The sequence below is a fragment of the Lipomyces doorenjongii genome (genome assembly GCF_038497915.1).
Source record: "Lipomyces doorenjongii strain NRRL Y-27504 unplaced genomic scaffold V1508scaffold_4, whole genome shotgun sequence".
NCBI lineage: Eukaryota > Fungi > Ascomycota > Lipomycetes > Lipomycetales > Lipomycetaceae > Lipomyces > Lipomyces doorenjongii.
This window is the reverse complement of record NW_027118071.1, coordinates 206020-229606: the sequence shown is the minus strand read 5'-3', so window position 1 is coordinate 229606 and position 23587 is coordinate 206020. Positions and strand designations below refer to the sequence as shown.

The 23587-nt window shown below is 46.4% G+C and overlaps 9 protein-coding genes across 9 annotated transcripts; 6 read left to right on the top strand and 3 right to left on the bottom strand.

Annotated features, from left to right (window-relative positions):
• Positions 1-163: 163 nt before the first annotated feature.
• Positions 164-3518, top strand: V1508DRAFT_364659 (Utp21 specific WD40 associated putative domain-containing protein). The gene is made up of 5 exons (XM_066937307.1): positions 164-359; positions 432-533; positions 581-1345; positions 1398-2850; positions 2902-3518. The coding sequence occupies exons 1-5, from the start codon at positions 234-236 to the stop codon at positions 3231-3233; spliced, it is 2778 nt and encodes a 925-aa protein (XP_066798397.1). The 5' UTR covers positions 164-233; the 3' UTR covers positions 3234-3518.
• Positions 3338-5268, bottom strand: V1508DRAFT_402065 (N2,N2-dimethylguanosine tRNA methyltransferase-domain-containing protein; the record flags this gene model as incomplete). Its single annotated transcript, XM_066938457.1, has 4 exons — positions 3338-3578; positions 3645-4054; positions 4106-4262; positions 4310-5268. 4 exons carry the CDS (start codon positions 5266-5268, stop codon positions 3338-3340), a joined length of 1767 nt encoding a protein of 588 aa, XP_066798396.1.
• Positions 5269-5612: 344 nt separating this feature from the next.
• Positions 5613-7516, top strand: V1508DRAFT_380462 (uncharacterized protein). Its single transcript, XM_066937675.1, has 2 exons — positions 5613-6146; positions 6198-7516. Exons 1-2 carry the CDS (start codon positions 5755-5757, stop codon positions 7141-7143), a joined length of 1338 nt encoding a protein of 445 aa, XP_066798395.1. The 5' UTR covers positions 5613-5754; the 3' UTR covers positions 7144-7516.
• Positions 7362-9144, bottom strand: V1508DRAFT_459500 (uncharacterized protein). The gene is made up of 2 exons (XM_066942747.1): positions 8566-9144; positions 7362-8509 (listed from the first exon to the last, which is right to left on the bottom strand). Exons 1-2 carry the CDS (start codon positions 8864-8866, stop codon positions 7761-7763), a joined length of 1050 nt encoding a protein of 349 aa, XP_066798394.1. The 5' UTR covers positions 8867-9144; the 3' UTR covers positions 7362-7760.
• Positions 9145-10540: 1396 nt separating this feature from the next.
• V1508DRAFT_409901 (uncharacterized protein) lies at positions 10541-12191 on the top strand. Its single transcript, XM_066939230.1, has 4 exons — positions 10541-10872; positions 11020-11095; positions 11189-11226; positions 11283-12191. Exons 1-4 carry the CDS (start codon positions 10794-10796, stop codon positions 11843-11845), a joined length of 756 nt encoding a protein of 251 aa, XP_066798393.1. The 5' UTR covers positions 10541-10793; the 3' UTR covers positions 11846-12191.
• A 53-nt stretch (positions 12192-12244) lies between these two features.
• Positions 12245-14948, top strand: V1508DRAFT_409893 (uncharacterized protein). The gene is made up of 4 exons (XM_066939229.1): positions 12245-12502; positions 12571-12652; positions 12708-12923; positions 12984-14948. The coding sequence occupies exons 1-4, from the start codon at positions 12344-12346 to the stop codon at positions 14747-14749; spliced, it is 2223 nt and encodes a 740-aa protein (XP_066798392.1). The 5' UTR covers positions 12245-12343; the 3' UTR covers positions 14750-14948.
• Positions 14949-15809: 861 nt separating this feature from the next.
• Positions 15810-18197, top strand: V1508DRAFT_409889 (uncharacterized protein). Its single transcript, XM_066939228.1, has 2 exons — positions 15810-17112; positions 17163-18197. The coding sequence occupies exons 1-2, from the start codon at positions 15868-15870 to the stop codon at positions 17937-17939; spliced, it is 2022 nt and encodes a 673-aa protein (XP_066798391.1). The 5' UTR covers positions 15810-15867; the 3' UTR covers positions 17940-18197.
• On the bottom strand, positions 17951-19360 carry V1508DRAFT_409887 (uncharacterized protein). The gene has a single exon (XM_066939227.1). The coding sequence runs from the start codon at positions 19298-19300 to the stop codon at positions 18236-18238; it is 1065 nt and encodes a 354-aa protein (XP_066798390.1). The 5' UTR covers positions 19301-19360; the 3' UTR covers positions 17951-18235.
• Positions 19361-19519: 159 nt separating this feature from the next.
• Positions 19520-23545, top strand: V1508DRAFT_409886 (uncharacterized protein). The gene is made up of 4 exons (XM_066939226.1): positions 19520-19792; positions 19851-22057; positions 22106-22412; positions 22465-23545. Exons 1-4 carry the CDS (start codon positions 19717-19719, stop codon positions 23235-23237), a joined length of 3363 nt encoding a protein of 1120 aa, XP_066798389.1. The 5' UTR covers positions 19520-19716; the 3' UTR covers positions 23238-23545.
• The last annotated feature ends 42 nt before the right edge of the window (positions 23546-23587 follow it).

Genomic DNA, 23587 nt, shown 5'->3' with positions numbered 1-23587 from the left:
GTACATGGTAACTGAAGTGATATAAACTGGCAATGGCTAAATGTTCCAAGCATCAAGCCGCGGCCGCGGTTGCGGCTGTAATCGCTAAAGCTCCATGGTGCTAATTGGGAGAAGAGAATTACCCGGCCCCTGAATTTTTTTTGTCTCGATTGCGGAATATAATGCCGAAGGATAACTTCTCAATCTTGATTCATAGGCTACGACTGGATCAGGGTTTTGGATTCAAATCTAGAATGCCTTCTGTATCAGTTACCTTGGATACAGACGCTATAAAGCGCCGCAAGTTAGCTTCTGATTTGGTGGAGCATAAAGCGCGATTGGCTCGGAGGCATACGTCAAGAATTTTCTCTCCATTCAGGGTATGTCAAACGAAGCAGCCCAATATTCAAAGCATTTATCAATGTGCACGTACTAATGAAGTGTTGTGTTAGAGTATTGGATATGTTACTAACGAGGTACCTTTCTCGATTTCGACATTGGGTCAAACATTTATCATTACGACGGTTGTGGGAAACTCGTTCCAGATCTACGATGTGAGTGACCATTGGCAATTACTTCTGATTTTGGCTAATGATAACAGGCCGGCACACTACACTTGCTCTTTGTTTCGACCCCACAAACTAGTGCTCCGATCAGTGCCGTTTCAACTCACTTTCACTTCGTTCACGCGATCTGGGGTACCACCGTTGGCGTGTTCCGACGTGGACGGCTAGAATATTCAGTGGAGTCTGGTTCTAACTCCCCATTGAAGAAGCTATTAATATTCGGGGATTACGTGTGCGCTAGCAGCAACGAAATTGTTTATATTTTCCGCTTTAATACCCCGGATAAATCTGTTCCTCCGGAGCTTTACACATCGATAACTTTACCTCCCGGCGCTGGCGATATCGTCAAACTGGTTCATCCTCACACTTATCTCAACAAGATAGTCGTTGCTACAACGTCCTACGTTCTTCTATTCAATATCAGAACCGGTAATCTGGTCTTCCAGAGCAAGCCATTTGAGACTTTACTGACCGATATCGACGTGGCGCCTGTGTTGGACACCCTAGGTCTTGCCTTCAGCGACGGAAAGATTCAAACTTACGACATCAGGTACGACAAAGTGTTGTGTGAGCTTAGCTGTAGACAAAAAGTTACATCGATTTCGTTCCGAACGGATGGAAATGCGCATCTGGCTGCGGGTACTGCAGATGGCGACCTATACTTTTATGATTTGAACCGAAAACGACGAGTGCATATTCTCCGAGATGTTCATTCTGCAGGTCATGGCGGAATCTCGAGCGTATCATTCCTCAACGGACAGCCAGTTTTTGTGACTTCTGGTGGCGACAACTCGCTGAAGGTATATAATGGTCTTGCGAAACAGCATCTGAATGCCTTACTAATGAGGATAGGAATATGTGTTTGATCCGGAGATAAGCACTTCAACAACTCTCGTCATTTCTCCTCCTCGGCATCTTAGATCTCGAGGTGGGCATTCTCAACCATCCATGTGCCTATTCTTCACTGAAGAGTCTGGACACTTTCTGTTATCAGCATCTCTTGATAGATCACTGTGGACATTTTCACTCAGAAAGGATGCTCAGAGCCACGAATTGTCACAGCGCGAGAAGGGCAGTGCCACTTCTCGGAAGGCAGGGTTAACTAGCTCGCTGCGGGAGAAATTTCCTCAAATTACGGCCGTGGCCTACGAAGGTAATAAGCAAGGCGATTGGGAAAACATTATTACTGCCCATAAAGATCAAGCATTCGCTCGAACGTGGGACGGCCAACGGGGTATTGTGGGTCGGTGGCAACTCAAGACATCAGACAAGGGTGTAGTGAGATCTGTTGGGATCTCATTCTGTGGCAACTTTGGACTTGTTGGATCTGCTTATGGCTCTATCGATGCTTACAATCTCCAGAGTGGAATACACCGGAAAAGGTTCAGGTCACACAAAAGAGCGGTGACCGGCGTGGCTCTAGATAGTCTCAATAGGACTGTAATATCTTGCGGTCTTGATAGCGAGCTTCATTTCCATGATTTCAAGACCACAGCTTTGAATCACAAGCTTCATTTACCGAGCCCCGCAACGTCATTGCTACTGCATAGATCGACTGATATGCTCGCGGTAGCTATGGAGAATTGCCAGATTTTTATCATTGACATCACCACAATGCGGGTCGTTCGTGAACTGAAAGGCCATTCTAAGGCAATTACTGCATTTGATTTCTCTGCTGATGGACGATGGATCGTGTCGGCCAGTCTGGACAGTACGATTCGCACTTGGGATTTACCAACTGGAACATGCATTGATGCAATCAAGGTTGAATCAATCGTGACTGCGCTACGACTGTCTGGGAATGGAGAATGGCTTGCCACAGCTCATGAGGAAGGCGTCGGCATAAACTTATGGACCAACCGAACGATGTTTAAGCAAGTCGCTTTCCGCCAAATTACAGATCAAGAACTTGAACGGGTTGCTATGCCCACCATTTCAGGTGAAGGAGCAGGTGGTCTATTGGAAGGCGCCTTCAGCTCTGACGGGAGTGATGCGGAGGATGGAGATGTTAGTGATTCAGGAAACTACGTATCACCCGAGCAGCTCAATCAGAAGCTGTTAACGCTAAGTCTAGCCCCTAGGAATAGGTATATGACATTGATAAACTTGGACATCATCAAGCAACGGAACAAGCCGAAGGAGGCGCCTAAGGCACCGGAAAAAGCCCCATTCTTTTTGACACTGACAGGTGCTCAGCCTGCTGAGAAGAAGGAGGATGGGCCTGCGAAGGCACGTAGGAAAAGCGGTTCATCTAAGATTACGGAATTTAGACGGAAATTGATCGAGGGCCATGCAATTGACGACTGTAAGTTATATTGAATCTGGCTTGATAGATCTGGTAATAATTATAGCTCAGATACCGCGTTCGTCTCGTATTTAAAGACGCTCTCTCCATCAGCTATAGATTTGGAATTTCGGTCATTAGACGCGCTAGAAATCGATCAATTTGCACACTTTGTCTCTGCGTTGACGGCTCACATAGAAATGAAGCGTGATTATGAATTAGTTCAAGCTTGGATGTCAATGTTTTTGAGGATCCATGGCGACGTCATTGTCGAGAATCGTGAAGTAACTGACCTTAACGAGGCCTTGACTAGATGGCAGGAAGTTGAGCAAAAGGAAAAGAAGAGATTAGATGAGTTGGTTGGATATTGCAATGGTGTTGTTAAGTTTTTGAGATTAGATTAGTGGGCATCACATGATGATAGTTATCTTGTATTATAGTACAATTTCTGCTACATTGGTTGATTCTTGTACATATTCATTACATATAGATACAAAAGCTGACTTCTTTATGATGTTTTTTGTTTCTTTGTATCAACCTCTTCATTCTCATCTCCATTCTCCCAGTTGTTTGGAGCGTCTGGAACAGGTTCAGAACCAGATCCTTGTATCTTGTGGTTGTTGAATGGTTTATCTCCCTTAGCTCGCGCCTTCGGGCCCCAGTTTGGTGGATTCAGAGGATATCGGGCGATCTTAATTCTACGAGATGGCGGATTCGCTTCAGGATGCATGGTGAAGTCAACCGCAAAGCTATATATACGAAATATGCAGTTAGTAATCGACGATATTGCCATAAATTCTGCTTCAGATGCTTACTTTGGCTCTCGCCTTTCCAGCAGTTTCTTGGTTGGAGAATGTTCCTTGATATTGCTCTCTTTCACAGGATTTGCTTTGATCCATTCCCGCAAAATGTCCCATATGATCCCCCAGTTGGCATTAGTCTTGATAGCACCAGGAACAGCGTGAGTAGGAGACACCTTGTACCCCGCGTTCAATAGAGCAGATGTCATGGTTGTCATTGGCGGACATGAGCAACGCATCGTGGAAGAGACGTGGGCGGCAGTGAAATAGAACGGATCGTCAAGCTCTTCTTTCGCAAGGGTCAGCATACCTTTTATTCTTGGAATTGTCTTGTAAATCTCTGGATCTAGTGTCTCAGTAATTTTCTGGATACGATCGATAAAGCCTTTATCGTGTAGAGGTCCAGCCCACATCGGTCCACCGAGCTATATCATAGCCTGTTAGAGCCATAGATATATTAAATAACGGCGACATACGTGATGGACAAATCCGCAATGTTCACAGTGAGACGAGACAGGTGGTCCTTGCGCAAAGGAATGTTTCTGGCTTCCATCCTCGTTGATCGAGACGCGACCTAGTGGCTGACTTGATGTTGATCCGCAACCACTACAAGTGTATGTCAACATAGTTTTACTATACCGAAGTTAGCTTTCAGCGCATCTTAATATTCTGCACCTTACCTAGCCAGCAACTTCCCTTGGATCGGCGAGTTTCTGACACGGACAAACACTCGGACATAGAAGTCAATTGATAGACTGAGTAACGGCTCAATAGCCTTTCCATAGCGTGCAGCAGCTGACGCAATGGAGCTCAATACTAACCGGAGTGCAGATTCGTGAGAAAACTCTGTCCGGCAAGTCATGCCGCCATAATTCGTGAAACATTTCTCAGGATAGCCTGTGCCAGCCAAAATTGACAAGTCAGTGCACGTAATGAGCAACAGTCCTCCGTCACAAACTGCCTGTACAGCTGCATCGAGGAACGGCGCTGCGGTGCCGTATGGGTCCAAATCGATAACGTGAAATGGCTTGGTCTTGTGAGAGTACATAACCGCATTGGCATCTCCATGAAAAGCAACCACAACACCCGGTGCGCCGTCATTGTACGCGACATTTCTTTCAATTGCTTTGACTGCCGATGGTGAGAAGTCGTTTGCGAGAACGGTCTTGATGAGCGGAATTTCGAGCCCATATCGGATGGCACGAAGACCAGTTGCAGACAACGCCTCCAATATTGTAATAAACGGTGCCTTTTTCCGCTCACCCTGAGCTGCTGGGGAAACATTCTCGCTTGCCTCTGTGTTGACTTCGTCGGTCTTTGGATCAGGCAGAGGCACCTCCTCCGTCGTATCGGTGGAAGCTACTTCCTCACCGGCCTGCAATTCCTCCCGAGTCTTTAGATTTTCTTTCGCAGATATCTTGTGCTTGTCATTCCGCAGCTTGCGCTTTTTCCGCTGATTTCTCTTCGCAGTTGTCTTCTGCTCTATATACTCTTCCGACCAAGCACGAATTGCACATGTGCTGAGGTCACGATTGAATTGCTGAACTGGATTATAAAAGACTTGATTCTCATTTTCATATAACACTGTCGCTCGGCCCTCCGTAAGAAGAATGTATTTAGATCCGTCAGGCTTCTCCATGCTGGTATTAGCGATTAACTCTGCTTGTCGGTCGGCTGCCCTGAATACGTGTGCGAACTGCACTCCTGCTTGTCGAGAGTACGGATAACAATTTTGTACTAGATTATCAACGAATTTTGAAGTACGCACTCGCCTGATCATAAAAATAAATGCGTGTCAAACAATTTCGGAACAGAGACAATTGCTACGGATTCTAATATATATTCACTTTTGAATTTGAGAAATGCGTATGATACAAAAGTTTTGAGAAAACATCGATCGCCCAAATTTTCAGAGCCCGGGTAAGTCCCAATATTTCAGGGGGCAATGATGTTATGATACCGACTGGGCAGTCCCCCACCGCTCGTGAGTCAGATGCATCGACATTAAGCAGATTTCGATCAAGGCACGAACCCCGCATCCTACGAATTTCTATTTCCCTTCATTTGGAGCACCAGATGAAACGTAATATCGCGGGAGGGAAAACAATATAAAGAGATATCGAGGATGTCGACACTCTTATCGCTGCCGAATGAGATCTTGCTGCAGATCTACAGTGGGTTTCGTGGCAGCGACTTTTACGGCTCAGTACTAGTGAATAAGCACCTGAACGGTCTTTTGACTGTTGAAATGTATCGGCATTTGAAGTTATTTCTTCCGAAATGCGGTTCGATTAGAGATCCATGTGGAACAGTGTCAGATGAAGATGCCGACTTTTGGGATAGCGATGAAGGACTCGTGGACTTGTTTGAGAACTTTTCTGTCGACAACGATACATACACGCAACACGACGATACTGTGACTGGCGAAATATCGCCTGATGATGGACAGTTCGGAAGTCCGTCAACTAAATGTTATAGAAAAGGAAGCGGTGCATTACTGAAGCGGACGTTCAAAGAGTAAGAGATTCTTGACGTTCATTCCAACACGACCCAGCTAACTTGTGCTAGAAATCCACAATTAGCCAGCTTTGTCAAAGTTCTGACAGTCGTCGGCCATGACTTGCAACCCGAGGATATTACATCGACAGAAGACGGCATGGCGGAATTTCCCATGCCGCCAGATGCTGCTTTTCGAGGCGTACGTAACCTACTACGCCATCTCACCAGTTTAAATTATCTCGCTTTTCAAGGCGATTCGGCACAGTTATCAGCGTTCATATACAGTGTGCCGAAGAGTATTATGTCATTATCATTAGAGCGGTTGTCGAGACTTCAGTTTGGGGATATATACATGTTCCGACAACTTCGAAGACTAACTGTCCGGGCGCCACCAGCCACAGGCAATATGATTCTTAGCAAGTCAGTAGTTTGGGAAACTTTGTATGCTATTCGCATGCTACTTGAACAGAACTCGCAGACATTGGAGGAATTAGTCTTGGGCAACTGGAATTTCGATATGTTGTTCCAGGGATATGTGCCCATGTTGCCTCGTCTGAAGTGCCTTGCTATTGAGCTTGCGCCGCCAACCACTGCTACAAAGAGTGGGAATGATACGCTTGTTCAGAGTACTGTGAATGACACCGTTGTTCAGAGTACTGCGACATCGACGTCGCCTCTCGTACATCACCATTATCCGCAACAGTCAGTGCAAGCTACACAATGGCCATGGTTTGCGGAGTTTATCTCTTCAGTCCGAACGAGCTTGAAAGTGTACATATCATGCACGCAGCCACATACAGCTGACGAAGCTGTACTCCAGCAAATGGCGAAGCTCATTGATTGGAAGTCATTGCACAAGCTCGAAGGGGGGCGTCGCGTGAAGCGAAAATCGAAATTTCGAGGCCATCGTCTCTGCAACGTTATCGATTGGACGACAGGCGAGATAGCCAGTGCAACAGTCCTAATGGAACTAAGCATCCGACGCCATAGAATGTCGAATTATTCCGGTATATAATTCTTGCCATTTAGTGTTTCATAGCAGCGGAAAAAAGTTTAGTATTTGGTTTTGCATTTAGCTGGATGGCGTATATTGTGCGGGATGGACCATAGGCTTTTGTTAGTACATGTGTACATGCATTGTGAAATCGTTCCAGTGCATCATGCATTTGTATGGCATTTGGGACATATTTTGGAGATGGGATGGACAGGGAACCAAAGGGTTATGTAAGTCGATGGGATGTATGAACATGTCGATATGTATACACATAGCTATAGCAGATGCATATCTAATAAATCATAAGTGCATTATATATCAGCGAACAAGTTCTTGTTATACTTGAGTAACTATACACATGTGAAAACTACAATACAATCCATTTGGAATGATAGATTTAAAAATAGAAATGTGGACACGTACAGGCAATAGGGTAGTACATAACAAGAAATCGACATGCAGTAACTCCGTATCAAAACACAACGACCGTACGCAAACCCTAGATAATGATCTAATTTTATGTAAATTTACCACCTTCACAAATAGATGCCCAAAGCATTTTTACCCAAAAACCCTTGCTCGTCATTCTAGACCATTACCTCGCGATTGATATGGATGCGACTGTTGAACTTGTGCAGCTAATCCAAGTTGACTACTCTTAGAATTTTCCGGCTGTAGTCTTGCTCGTCAGACAAGCTGCCGTCACTTAACCGTCTCTCCATCATAACAGGGTTTAGTCGCTGGTCGACAATAGCAACCCGGCCAGAATTGAACGAGTTCGATGACAACTTCTCATGCGGCATGGCGGGGGCAACGGTTGGGTTGTTGTTGGAGAAGTCGCCTCCTAGACCACGCGACTTCCCCTTGGCACCATGGTAATCTAACCAATCGTCATCATCGTCATTGTGACGTCGATGCCGAATGAAAAAGAAGACAAGCGCCGCAATAATTGCCAGGCCGGCAATGACACCGATAACAATACCGGCTATTCCACCTCCGCTGATACCATGGGACGAACTGGAATTGCCGGAATTTGCGGACGAAGAACCTGCCGAGGCGTTACTTGCACCGCCAGTAGATGATTGGCTTGCTGGGACAGTAGTAGTTAAGCCAGCAGTGACAGACGTCGCGGCAGTGGCGGTACTCTGAGCTGAGCTTGATGTGGTGGAAGAGGAACTATCGATTGTGGTGGATTGGGTATCAGATGTAGACATCACGTCACTGGATGAAGAAGACTCCGAGCTCGCAACACTAGACGTAGAGCTGGAGCTGGAGGTGGAGGTGGGCGATTCGGATACGGATGACGAGCTACTCTCGGTAAGCGCGCTGGGATTCTGCAGGGTGCCGACACCGGTCAGATACACGGTGTAATATCCATATCCACCACCTAATGGCAGGTAAGTCAATCGTCTGCTCACAAAGACGTTCACGTTCATCACTTACAGTCGTCCTGGCCGAATCCATTACAACCGACGTTGCAATAGCTGGAGTCGACTTTACCAGACGGAATCGCGTTTCCACACCAACAGTCTCCGCCATTCGTCAAACCAAGCACCGAGTCACCCATTGGCGCGCAAAGTCCCTGACACCAACTCTGAGTTTGATATTTGTACGTGTCGTTGAACACTAATGAGCCTGAGGATGAGTAGCATCCAACTAGGATTGAGGCGTCCACAGCAGACACACGCGCCAACAGCACGAAAAGCTGTTTAACGAGCAACAATGATATTATTTGCCGGAACATCTTGATTTGGATGCACTTGATTAAGCGAATGTACGTGAAACGAGCGTGTTTGTTTAACCCTTCCGTAACTTGCCGAGACTGGGTGGCGACGAGGAAGCGCGCGTCGCAGATTCCCTTAACAAGCTCTTCGAAATCCGAACAGGAGGATGAACAAAAGAAGGACCGATTCCGTGGTTTCTCTCAGAGGAGCTGGAAAGGATGTAGGTAATAAATGAGTGACACAATACAAAAATAAGTATGGGAAAGAATTCAGGAGAGTCGATAGAGAGTCAGCAAAGCCACGGCAGCAAGCGGAATGGGGACCAGCTCGAAAGAGTTTTAGAGAGGCTGTATCTTTTAAAACGGGCCCGTGCATGAAATATCTGAAACCAGGGCAAAGTAGCAAGCACATGCAGAAAACTTTAATTTACTATACGACCTGATATCAGCCGGGCGCTGCAGGTATTTTCAGGAACAGAAAAACCACGCGTTGTTACTCTCCCCTTTTTTGTCGCGCTCAAATTGATGAAGCGAGCGCGCATGATTTAAGCGTGTTTAAGGCATAACAATTCACACAAATGCTAAAAAAGGCGGAACCATGCGCACTTCAACGGTTACAGCATAATTGCTGCGAACACGAGTCAGCCTTGTTAAGTGCGTTCTTTAGGAAGCTCACAAATGGATCACATCCCTTCCCTGGAGTTGTCATTGGCATAGGATCGCCTGAATATTATATAATGCTACGGATCTCGAAGCGTGAATGCTCTAGTTTCGTTCTGGGAGGGCCGCGCTCTGGTCCAATATCGCGTCATGACAGCCAGTTTTGTAGCCGTCTGTAAATTGTAGTAGATGCATTTATGTATAAACGTTACGAGTAGACTGATTTACTACATGCTTAATTGAGCACGCGCGAAGCGCATATGCCTGCTTTGCCAGTAACTAAAAGTTTCTTAAAATTCAAACAATAGATTGCCAAATGAAGTACTTTGTCCAATAGCGTCTTACGAACGCAAAAGCAAAGCACAACAGCTGTGGATAGAGCAAAATCTAACATATATATGGAACATCCGGGCGCAGTAAAGCAACTATTTCATTCAAACATGCGCCTTCTGCGCAAGTGCAGAATTAGCACGTCTTGTATATAAGCAGTTCTAAGCAGTTCCTCTCTCCACTCAACCACGCAGCCAACGAGTCTTTCTGGATGCAGCATCTGCGATACGCGTCCATATGTGAAAGCTTGCTAACGTAGAATACGCATTCACAGATCTCCTGCGTAAGAACATGTCATATAGTCGCGCGAAGACCGTCCTATCCAATATATCACGGCGGACTGATGCTTCGATACAAATCAGCCAGTTAGATTATGTCAGAGGCTGATCGAAACAGTAATTATCAGTGCAACAGTGAACAGAGCAGTGCTTTTTCTGCCAAATTACAGGACCGTGCAGTTAATGACCTGGACAAGACGGACACGAGCGTTCCTTTGTTAACGTCTTCAGAGGCTGTTTGAACGACAGGAATAGGATAACCAGAGGTCATGGGCCACTTGCAGCGTCGCAAGACCTGGTCGGCAGATGATCAGCGAGGTTGCCGTCGAATGCCTGTGATTATTATGCGCTGGCTGGCTGGCGGTCGGGGGGACTATGGGCTGTGTTGATGTGTTGACAGGCGTGTCATCGTATCAGCACTCCAGCGCAACTGCCTGCGCCTCGCCGAATGCATTACCAGCACCAAAACAGCTCGCTGCACGTGAAGGCTCAAAATTCGCCGCGAAATCCATCCGTCAGACGAACGACTCGTCATCGATTTTGCAAATCCCGAGGCCTTGAGCAACAAAAGTATATCTTGATCACATTTTACTGGCTGCCGTCTGCTCCTTTGTCGGATCATAAAAGTCGCGACTTATTGGATATAGTGAGAGGCTTAAGTCAGGAACATTTTTACCACTATGAACTACTCTAAAAAATCTGACGACATGCCCCGTCCGCGAAAACTGCAGAACGATGTTGATGTTCAAGCCAATGGTAGTAAGTCTTCCCGCTTAATTATTGTCGCTCACGATCGTCTTCAAAGATGATAGGAAGCCCGTGAACATCATTATTGGTTTTACTGTAACCGGGCCCCTATGACTGTTGGGATCATTTTGGTGGAGCATACTAATGTGTCGTTCTCAGGCTCAAAACCGTCAACTTCAGAGGAAGCACAGTTATTGGCATTCACGACAGATCATAGACACTTTAGTTTAATAAGGTATGTCCAGAGAGCTAGAGGCAGACCCCGTGGCTGTTTCGAATGCTCTGCGAGAACCTCCTCAAATGCTGTCACTAACAATCAATGGCTTAGAACGCTGCATATGGCAGATTTTATCACTCTATTAAATGGTATGTTGATATTTCAATTTTGAATTACATTCGTCCTAACTGTTGCTTAAATTAAGGTCTATGTGGTCTCATGAGCATCTTCTCTTCACTTCGCTACTGTCTTGGTGATCCAAATGACTATTTCAATCTGTGGCTCGCAATTGCCTTCACACCGTTCGGCTTATTTTTTGATTTTATGGATGGAAAAGTTGCTCGCCTGAGGAAGAAAAGCTCACTTATGGGTCAGGAGCTGGATTCACTTGCTGATCTTGTTTCCTTCGGTGTCGCGCCGTCATGCTGCGCGTTTTCCATCGGTTTCCGCACCGCAATTGACAATGCCGTGCTGGTTTACTTTGTTCTTTGTGGATTGAGTCGGTTAGCGCGGTTTAACGTTACAGTCGCGAATCTGCCCAAGGACAAATCCGGAAAGTCCAAATATTTTGAAGGCACTCCTATCCCGACTACTCTCAGTCTCGTATTTTTAATGGCATACTGGGTGCACCGAAAGTGGATTGTAGACGATATTCCATATGGCGTTGTTGGTAGAGACACTTGGTACGCAGTTCATCCTGCGGTTGGGCTCTTTTTCATTAGCGGTTGCGCTATGATAAGTAAGAGTCTCCATATTCCGAAGATATGATGGATGCCTAAGTTATCATGAAAATTGAGAAGTTTGTCATGATTGTTTATTGAATTTCGGAATAAAATGGGATGTAGTAAGGGAATGTTGCTCAGCCCCTGTTCAAAGAGTAGTTAGTAATGGTTCATTCCTGTTGTCGCTTTGGAGGCTCTGTTTATTTCAGATTATCCAACTGCAATTCCTGCGAATAAAAACGATAATTTCAATGCGTATCAATCTAACTTAGACTACGCAAAAGTCAGAAGTAGTATCAACGGCTATAGAAGTTATCGAGATGCAGTAATGATATGCCTAATTACATGACTCATGTTTGTGACTAAATTTTCAGTTAGAGCATAAGGTTAGGGTTCTGGGATTTTGTGGACAATCCCATCATTGAATTTGTCACTGAATTTGCGTCAAATCCTTCCAATTTACTCATAGGCTTCTGATATTTCGGCGGCTGCCCTCTTTGTTATAGATTAACATTTTCTTCTGTTCTAACTGTGCACTGATCCAATGGCGTCTGAGGTGGTCAAGGAAGTGGCGGCCAAACTTGCGCATGTGTCCATTGAGAAGCCTGTTACTGCCCCAGGCGAGTCCGCTCCTACTAAGCCGAAAGCGCCGAAGACAAAAAAGGCTAAGGATGGTACTACTGAGGGATCTTCTCCTCTTGAGGTACATATTGACTCAATTGGTGATGAACTTCCTGGATCTGGACGATTTGTACTAATGGAGAATGATAGATGATACCTGCTCCTCAGTACATTCCTTATCGTATCCAGATGTTTGAGGAGCTGAAGAAGCAGTACGATGAGGAAGTTGCTAGTACATAGCCTTTTGTGACGGTGGTATAAATGTAGTATCTGACTCATAGTTGCAGACAAGCCTCGGGTTGAAATCACTATCACTCTGAAGGACGGGTCCACGAAGATCGGAACTGCCTGGGAAACCACACCTATGACCATTGCGCGCGAGATTAGCAAGTCTCTTTCAGACCGGATTATTATTTCCAAGGTCAACAACATCTTGTGGGATTTGGAGCGGCCGTTTGAGGTTGACAGCAGTGTTGAGTTTTTTGATTTCGATACTCCAGAAGGTATGTGTTAATTTTGATGTAAGCCATTAGAGAAAATGAGCCATGCTTACTAAATCATAGGCAAACGCGTTTTCTGGCATTCCAGTGCTCACATTCTCGGTGAAGCCTCTGAGAGACATTACGGCTGCCATCTTTGCGTGGGTCCTCCTACTGAGGATGGCTTTTTCTACGAGATGTCTCTTGATGATGGTCAAGCTGTGTCGCAAGCGGATTTCTCGGCTCTCGAGACTATTGCGAAGAGCGCCATCAAGGAGCGTCAGCCATTTCAGCGTCTAGTTGTCTCCAAGGAGAACTTGTTGAAGATGTTTAGTCATAATAAATACAAACAGACTATCATCGGCTCAAAAATCCCGGACGGAACCTCCACTACAGTCTATCGATGCGGTCCACTAATTGATTTATGTGTCGGGCCCCACGTTCCCAACACTGGCCGTGTCAAGGCGTTTAAGGTCCTGAAGAATTCTGCTTCATACTTTTTGGGTGATGCCGCAAACGATTCACTGCAGAGAATTTATGGTGTCAGTTTCCCTGATCCTAAGCAGATGACCGAGTATCTGAAATTCTTGGAAGAGGCTGCCAAGAGAGATCACCGGAAGATTGGTCGTGAGCAAGACTTATTTTTCTTCCATGAGATGTCACCTGGTAGCTGCTTCTGGCTTCCTCACGGCACCCGTATCTACAACAGTCTTCTTGAGCTCATGCGGTCCGAATACCGTAAGCGAGGCTACGAGGAGGTTATCACACCGAATATGTTCAATTCCAAGCTCTGGGAGACATCTGGTCACTGGCAGCATTACAAGGATGGCATGTTTACTATTGGTGTCGAGAAGGAGACATTTGCTTTGAAGCCAATGAATTGCCCGAGCCACTGCTTAATATTCAAGTCGCGCGAACGCTCATACCGTGAATTGCCATGGAGAATGGCTGACTTTGGCGTGCTCCACAGAAACGAGTATTCTGGCGCTTTGACCGGCCTCACTCGTGTGCGCCGATTCCAGCAGGATGATACCCATATCTTCTGTACCCAAGAGCAAATTGAGGACGAGATCACAGGAGTATTTGATTTCCTGAAGCACGTCTATGGTATCTTTGGATTTACATTCAAGTTGGAGCTTTCCACCCGGCCAGAGAAGTTCTTGGGAGAAATCGAGACCTGGAATGATGCCGAGATGAAGCTTAGTGCCGCCTTAAATAAGTTTGGAGTTCCATGGGAGCTGAACCCTGGTGACGGAGCATTCTACGGTCCCAAGATTGATATTACCATTTCGGACGCTCTGCGACGACATTACCAGTGTGCCACCATCCAGCTGGATTACCAGCTGCCGCAGCGATTCAATCTCGAATACCACATCGCTACATCTGAGGAAGCTGCTGACAAGGATGGTGAAAAGTCGCAGTACGCTCGACCGGTGATGATTCACCGCGCCATTCTTGGCAGTGTCGAGCGACTGACTGCCATTCTTACGGAACACTTTGGCGGTAAATGGCCGTTCTGGTTGTCGCCTCGCCAGGTACTCGTTATTCCTGTCGGCGTGAAGTACAACGACTACGCTGAGGAAGTCCGCAAGGCTCTTTTCGATGCCGGCATGTACGCTGACTCGGATCTTGGCGGAAACACGCTCATGAAGAAAGTCCGTAACGGCCAGCTCCAGCAGTACAACTTCATTCTCATTGTCGGAGAGCAGGAGTTGAATGCCAAGGCAGTTAATGTACGTAATCGCGACGACCCGTCTTCGCAGAGCAAGGGTGAGATGGTTGCTCTTGAAGATGTCATTCACAAAATGATAGCGCTTAAGGAATCGCGCCAGCTTGAGAACAAGCTCTAGATGGTTTAGAAGGTTGACCTGGTTATAGTGGATACTTTGTGAATGTTTCTGTTTGACGATATACGAAAGACAGCATTCCGTACAAATTAAATTACTGATTGTATTGAATTTGTCCTGTAAAAAGTTAAAGACAGCGCCGCAGATACTACGGTGGAGGCGGCAAGTGTGAGTTTGAGCTAACTAAGATATTGCGAAGTCCACTTAATTCCTCTAGATCTGCAATATGCGGAAAACTAAACTCCAAGCCAGCTCTTAGTTGCTTTAGATCGACATGTGACGCTATATTTCATGGTTGACTCCGTCACGTTCGACTCTGGATATGACGTGTGATGTATCCGCGCGTGATCTGCCGTCACGGCCAACAGGGAAACGTAAGATACATTGCACGCTGCGCAACTACAAGTGTTCTCGCAGAAACCAAAGTTGACGTATTTTGTACTATTTTCATGTATATTTGTTGTCAGTGTCTCCTCTTTGGGCACGTCATCGTTGGTCGTGAAATGTGTAGTATCTACAAGCTTAGTGCTAGTAGGCGCGATTGACCGGAGATGACTTCTTGGTCCCATTTAGTCAATGCAATCTCAGTCCCGCGATCTTGGGGGATCGTCACGTAGATGGTCCAGATTGTAATTTTGAATTTGCCGTCGAATGTTCATTTTCAGGGACAGGACATTCGTACACCTATAGCACGAGTAGGTTAGGGTTGTCCAATTTACCCGTCAGAGATGCACACTTCATTCGTACGGCCGCTGGTGCTTGCTTGATCAAGGCGCAGATAATCGTCAGCAGCGACAAGCCGCATCGCATTTCTGCTACACTGTTCCGCATGTGGTTAGCGGTTATCTTGCCTAGTCTTGGAATGGCATGGTGCCACGAGCACGATGACGAAATTGAACCTTAGATATAGGTCCGTGTATATACTGACCCAGACCAAGACTTTCCTTAGATTCTAAATGGTGACGCCCTTTGCGTAAAGAGGACCGGGTCAGAACAGCCCGTGGCGCACCGCCACTATATGCACCGCCTCACCCGCCACAACACCGGGGGACGCAGCCATCGCGAAAGTGCACTCACCATGGAACAACCAGCAAAAGTTTAGCCTGCACAGAGCAGCGGCCATGTATAACGAAGCACACGTCAAGCGAAGCGATACGGTGATTCGACGTATGGCGTCCGCAGCCTCATCCACAAATACAGTGCCTGCGAGCGCAAGCAGCTCGCAGCATCGTTTATCGCGTCATCCATCAGTACCGCGGTCTATGCTCGGCCAGAACACACGGACCCTAGCACAATCCAACGGGTCTGCATATTACAGTCCCGCCGAAGGATCGAACTTGCGAAAGGTATCTACGAACGGATCGACTTCGTCTTCCTCGACTGGATACGCTGAACAATCAATGCCCGGTGGATTTCCAGAGGCCCAACCTGGGCCAATACAGCGCCCCGGCGGCGACGACGACGATGACGACGATGTGGATAGCAGAGTCAACGAAGACAGACGGCCTGTTATTACCAATGCACCTTACTTCAATGGATATGGCACACAGTCTCCACAGGGCGCCGTATCATCTGTTGACTTTCCGATTTCTGAAGCCCCTCAACCACAGCACCTCAACCAGGAACTTGAGCAGCAAATCCCGTCTATTATCATATCTCCGCAGTCCATTTCTCCAATATCACCAATCAGTCCACAGTCTGTACAACAATCCAAGCCAGCCACCCACACATTCAATGCACAAGCACGAGCATCCATGCGGGTACCCACAAAAACTATGCGTGGAAATGGCCAGCCGGATGAGAACTCAGCATTCTTCACACCTGTGCCAATTAATGGCAATCCGACTGACGTACTGTCACAACGATTTTCGGTCTGGAGGAAAATTTTAAAAGAATTGATTGCATATTTCGAGGTAGCCGCATCTGCTCAGGAAGCAAGGTCCAAAGAGTGCTTCAGGCTGGGCGGGATCGTAGCAGTTCCATTCCGTGATACGGGCGATATGTTCCTACGGCAAGGTGGAATCCAAGATACCACCATTATGTTGCGGGATTATCACAAACAGGCGACGCTTCATGCAGCTGATGCGGCGAGACAGATCAACGAGATTGTACCACGGCTTAAGGAACTACGTCGTGACTTGGCACTAAAAATAAAGGAGATCAAGGGACTATCAGGAGACTTTAAGAACTCCGTTGCGAGAGAGCAGGATCTTACGAAGAAGCAAGTTGCAGTTCTGACGGAAGCGCTGAACGCCATGGCCGTTAATCCACACCTAGTGTCTGGAAAATACGATCCTTATATCGTCAAACTTGCCGTTGAGAAGCAGCTTCGGAAACAAATTGAGGAAGAAAATTATCTGCATCAAGTGCGTACTTGTTTAATATCAAAACTGGTATGGTTTGTTAATATTTCTAGGCATACTTGAATATTGAGACATCTGGAAAGGCTTTGGAAGAGATCGTCGTGAAGGAAATTCAACAAGCATTCGATATATATTGTGGATTGTTAAACCGAGAGGGACAAGACACTCTCGACTTTTCTCACAATCTCACCATCAATCTTGTTGGACTACCACCGGCGAAGGAGTGGGATGAATTTGTCCGTCGCGATCCAAATTTCGTAGACCCGACAATTCCAGTCCGAAAATTGGAGAATATCGTCTACCCTGGTCGCGATAGTAGCGCGACAAATCCGATACGAGCGGGTCCGCTAGAACGCCGGACAAAATATTTGAAATCGTACACAAGCGCGTGGTATGTTCTAACTCCAACATACTTGCATGAGTTCAAGACATCGGATCGCAAGAACGACCTTACGCCTGTGATGTCTCTACTGCTTCAAGATTGCCACCTCTCCGATCATTCTGACTCATCGTCACATTCATTCAAATTTTTGATGAAAGGAAAGCAAACAGGCCAGTTTCATCGCGGACACAGTTGGATGTTCCGCGCAGAGTCATATGAACAGATGATGGTTTGGTATAACGACATTAAGAGATTGACCGAAGTCTCTTCGGACGAGGAAAATAACGGAAAATCAATGTCTCTACGTACAGCCACGCCATCGACACGTCCATCTAGTGAATACTATAGCAGAGAATTGCGGAACCCGGTAGTCAAAAAGTCTGCATCCGTTGATGATTCGAGACTAAGCTACGATAGTAGTGGGTCCGGTGTAGAGACAAACTATTAGTTGACTTGTTATTTGGGCAATTGTGCATGGGTTCATATTTCGTTGATATACAATAGGATATTTGTGATTTGTATTGTAGTTTGTACTTTTGTTGGAGGGGCGGATGTTGGGTATTTGGGTGTTCTTGTGTTACTTACATACTTATCTTGACTACGCATATTATACAACGATTTCTCCTGATATTAACGTTCGAAGTTAACAATCAGACGTCAATCAATCGTAAAAACCTACATCAAATATCCTAAGAGACCTACCAACATCCATTGCATTCTTGCCTTTAGTATATTTCATGCTTATCAATCCCAAGACATTCCATTTGATGGAATAGCAAACCTGCTATCTGGAATATCAGGAACGTCGTCCACACTTCGAGAAGTATTCTTATTTAGCTTCGGCCCCTTCCGAACAGGGACCGATTCCCAAGACTGGTCCTCAACTGCATACTTAAGAGTATTGAAGGATGGGCTAATTTCATCCTTCGAGGCTTCGGCTGGCACAGGAGGCAGATTAGGTTTCTGTTTCGCGAGCCTAACTGGAACTTGTTTCGGTAAGCTCGCTAATTTGATTTTCTGTGCCTCCAATTTTTGCTGCTCCAGCATGGCTTCTCGGGCTTTTTGTTGCTTGAACTCCCGCAACCGTCGTTCTTGCTCCTCCTGTTGCATTACCTTTGTTTCCTTCATTGCCTCGTACTTCTTCTTATTTTGTCTTTGCTTTTTGGTGAGCTCTGCCGACTCTGTTGAGGTCTTTGATTTTTTGATGGCCTTTTTGTCACTTGAACCGACGATTTTAAGGACTCGTACACCAGTAGCATGTGCTGACCTGGCGCTCTCGGGAATTGATGGTTCGGACAGGCGGTCGGACTCAGTATCTCGAGCTGCTACTACATCCGGTGTATCGCCAACAGTACGAGCCTTCTCCGCTGCTTCAGACGCAGCTTTGTCTGATAAGTGTGGCCAACTGGATTTCGTGGCCTTCTCGGTCTTGGAATCCACCTTCTCAATCGATGGTACTTTTTTACTAGTAGCCACACCAGGAATGGCAGGTGCCTTCGCGATGGCGTTCGATGACTTTCTGCTCTCCGCACCTTGCGCCAAAAGTGTGCTTACTGCAGCCGTACACGTGTTCGTCGTATTAAACTCATCCTTTTCGTTCTTAGATGAAGCATTTCCACTAGTGGACCGAGGTTGATCTTTTACCTTTTTCTTCTTTTTCCGTTTCTCTGCCACTTTGGGTAGTGCCCCCGGGACGTTGTGATTCCGATTCTCGGTCTCATGTGAAGTAACAGTCGGTAATAATCGATTAACCAAAAGTACAGCACTGATAAGTGCAACCGAAAGCACTACTTCAACTATCGTGACCATAATTGTAGAATGTAGCTGCCGTACGTTATAGTGCGGGGTGAACAGTGGATTAAGTAGGTCTCGGCCGTGGAGCAAGCCGCACGGGAATAGAAGGGAGAGCTGGGTTCAGGGTTTAGTTCAGTACCCTAATCCTTATCTATCACGTGAATCTAACTTGCTATCCGACAATTACGGAAGGTCAAGCTGTGAGCCGCAGTCAATTTACTGCTTCCTTCGGCGCATCTGCCTAGCTTACGTTTTCCAAAGCGGAAGGTCCCACAGTTACTTTAGGCGTCGGCTTACAGATTGCCTTTGCCTCACACTGACCACAAAGTAGCAGTCGAGCAAATTTCGGGAGCGTGGACATCTCGAATCCTCATTGTTGACATTTATTTTGCGTGTTTGCGATTACTTGAAATAACAGTACCTCTGACTCGATGTTACGGGCATTTGCTCCGGTGCCCGTTGTCGAGCTGAGCTCGAAAGAGCGGATACAGGCTATATTCGCGTCGAGTGGGTTGTCCAGGTGCCACTATTCGGTATGCACAAGCAATGGCTAATTTAAATATAGGAGACAAACTGTATGTCGGCTTAGCTTCCGGAGCATTAAAGGTGTATTCAGTGCCACCGTCGACAGGGTCATCGTCTGCGTCAGACAGAGGACCACCAGCGCCGGCCAAGTTATTGACGACGATCGACCAATTCGCAAAGAGGGCTATTGAACAACTGGCCGTTCTTGAGGAAGCGAGAGTCCTGGTTGCGCTAAGTGACAGTTATGTTTACCTCTATGACCTAGATACATATGCTTTACAAGAGAAACTACATCGAACAAAAGGTGCATTCGTCTTGGCGACTTCCTCGGATCTTGACTTCTACAAACCGTTTGTTACGCCGTCAAGCGATGGCATGCTGTCAAAACCATTAGCTGCGGATATTCAAGGGACGATCTCCCGACTAGTAGTTTCGGCCAAGAAGAAATTGCATTGTTATGAATGGCAAGGCGGGGAATTGATTGGGTCTCGCGAGATAGCAATTCCCGAGCGTCCACGCTCGCTGACGTTTATTCGACCGGATAAGGTTCTGTGTGGTATGGTTGTCGAATACTTTCTGGTGGACTTTTCAGCATCGACCGTCTCCTCTGTTTTCGCTGCTGGACGTCCAGTTGGACCTCTGAATGGAGCAATCGCTGGGGTTGCAGCGAATATTGGCGATATAACTTCTTCGGCATCATCGTCTGCACGACGGCAAGGTTGCGCGTTGGCTGCCTTACTACCGGAAGATGATTCAATATTACTAGTCAACGAATTCTCATCAGCTTTCTTATCGGCGGAGACGGGTGAATTTATTGCAAAGAAGAAACCGATAAAGTGGAAGGATGTTCCTGCAATGCTTGGATATACGTACCCGTATCTTGTCTCTGTTGCGGCCAATAGCAGGCGTTTAGAAGTACGAAGTCCAAAGACATACACATTGCTACAGTCCATCAACTTTCCCACACTCTCCCACCTACACGATGGGAAGTATCCGTTCATTGCATCGTCGCGGCAAATTTGGCAGCTTGGTAGCAAATCGTTTGAGGAGCAGGTACAGGTTCTAGTCGATCAGGGCCAATTGGATGAAGCGATTAGCCTAGTGGAAGGCTTGGACGATGTATTTGTTGCCGATCGGACCAACATGTTAAGAGAGTTGAAGATGATGAAGGCGGAAGAACTTTTTATGCGCTTGAAGTTTCAGCTATCAATGATCATGTTTTCAGAAGTGTCGGCACCACCAGAACGAGTACTTTCGCTGTATCCTGCGGTTATTGCTGGGGTTGTTCTTAAACAGAAGAATGACGATGACGAAGAGCAACTGCCAGGCGAGAATGGCCATGACGGGGATGAATCACAGTCAGAGCCGGCGTCGCCAGCAAAGATCAACGGGACAAGTGAGAATATTGCTGGCGCACCGAAAGTTGTCGAAAAGGTGAATGGGAATTCCACTAATGGTATTGATCATACCGACAGCGCATCAGTCGCTTCAACGAATCCGGATGTTCAGCGGCAAAGAGACTTTGAGTTCTTCGATCGATTTCTGCGGCCTAGTATATTGTCGTCGAAGGCTAGTAATAATGGTGCCATTTTGAAAAACACGACGGCGGACACCATGTCACTTGCAGGGAGTTTGGCAAACTTTCTGTCGATCGGCAAGAATTATAAGACCGCCGCGGCATCTGAGGGTGGCAGTGTTTCAAATTTCCGTGGGCCAGAGTCATTAGATGGCAAGACGTTGAATAAAGCCGTGCGATGTTTGTTGATATATCTTATCGACACGAGGAGGAAGATTGCTCGCCTAGCATCGGTCGAATCTGGAACTATCACGAAAGAAGATCTTGAGCTAGTTTCGTCCGAAAAGATGACTTCTACAACGTTCGGAGATGACCTTACGAGGGAAGCGACGGTTGTTGATACCGCGTTACTTCGATGTTATATGCTGATCAATCCACAACTGGTGGGACCACTCGTTCGGTTGCCAAATCACTGCGACAAGGAGGTTGTGAGGCAACAACTACTGTCGCATGGAAAGTGGTCTGAACTGGTTGATTTCTACTATACGAAGAAGTTGCACAGAGATGCTCTGGAGCTTCTCAAGGAGCTTGGGGAGAGTAATAAAATGTCCGAACTCTCGGGTCCTGAACCGATAGTTCAATACTTGCAGAAGCTTGGTAACGAGCACCTTAATTTGGTGTTTGAGTTTGCGACTGGACCTATTCGTATGGACGAGCAATTCGGAATTGATGTAAGCTGGAGTGTTTGTGTTGCCAGTGAATTTGCTAACGATTCTTAGATATTCATGGCGAATACTCCGGAAGCGGAGTCCCTTTCGCGGACATTAGTTGTCAAGTACTTGGCTCCGATTTCCCGGGTCTTGACGATCAAATATCTCGAGCACGTAGTCTTCGTTCTAGGTGATCTGTCTCCAGATTTTCATAATGAACTAGCATTAGCGTACCTTGAAGATATTAAGACCAATGCACAACTATATGCTCTGGACGACGAGATGCTTCAGCGGCCTCTAGATAAGTTGCTCAAATTGTTACGGGAGTCGAAGCAGTATAAGCCTGAGAAGATCCTTGGCATTATTCCACGAGACTGTATGTACTAAGTCTTCTTGGGTTGAATTAAATGATACTAATGTTCTTGCAGCAAGCTTGTTCCTGGAAGCCAAGGCCATCTTGTTCAGTCGCATTGGGGAACACAAACGTGCACTGGAGATATATGTTTTCAGTATGAAGGACTACAACAAGGCGCAGGAGTACTGCTTAAATATTTACGACACCGATGCTCCCAACAGCAAGAGCGTATTTCACACTCTCCTCGAACTGTATCTACGACCACCTGGTATTCGAGTAGGCAATGGATACACCGTATCGAGCCGCATCTCGTCATCAAGACGATCATCCAACTCGTCGTCAATGTACAATCTATCAGCGTCGCCTCCTCTAGCGCCGAGTGCGTTCCAACATGTACGGAAATCGTCCTCGTCATCGTCTCTTAGTTCAATGCCGCCGCCGGCATCAATTCCGCAGGTGGGCTATGAGCTCCCGCCAATGAACCTTGAAGCTGCGTTAGATTTACTGTCGAACCACGGCTCGCGGGTGTCTGCTATTGACGCTTTGGAGTTGCTTCCGTCAGATATTAAGATGGCGTCACTTGGGCCGTTTCTCGAAGCCCATTTGCGGGCGACGAACGCGAGCGTCGCTCGCGACCGGTTGTATGCATCTCTTTTGAAAGCGGAATTAGTCAGGACGCAGCAATCACTGATCGATCTCCGGAGTAAGAATGTTGTGATTTCCGATACGCGGGTATGTCCCGTATGTGTGAAGCGGTTGGGGAATAGTGTCATATCTGTATTTCCGAACCGGGCGGTTGTGCACTATGGCTGTGCGAAGCAGTACCGCGAGACACTGAAGCAGTAATTATACTGACGCTGGTGAATTTTTTTCTTTGGTTTTTTTTTTTGGTGTAACTACCTGTAATTTAGATTCTTGATTTTTAATTTCATTTTGCTTTGACATTATTTGGGGCATAGGTATTTGCATGCGATGTATTTTTTCTCATTTTAAATTAGTTCCGCGCAAGGCTTTTCGCCGGCCATTTTATTTCTAATTTTTTTTGGTCGTCACTGTCCCTTGTCTATTTTGGGATGTCCGTTTTGTCAATAATGAATGTCAATTGTATCCAGTTGTTGTTTAATTATTATTAATTTATTGTCCCTATAGGAGTATTTTTATCTCCAAGAACCGATTATGGCTTGCCAGGCCGTTAT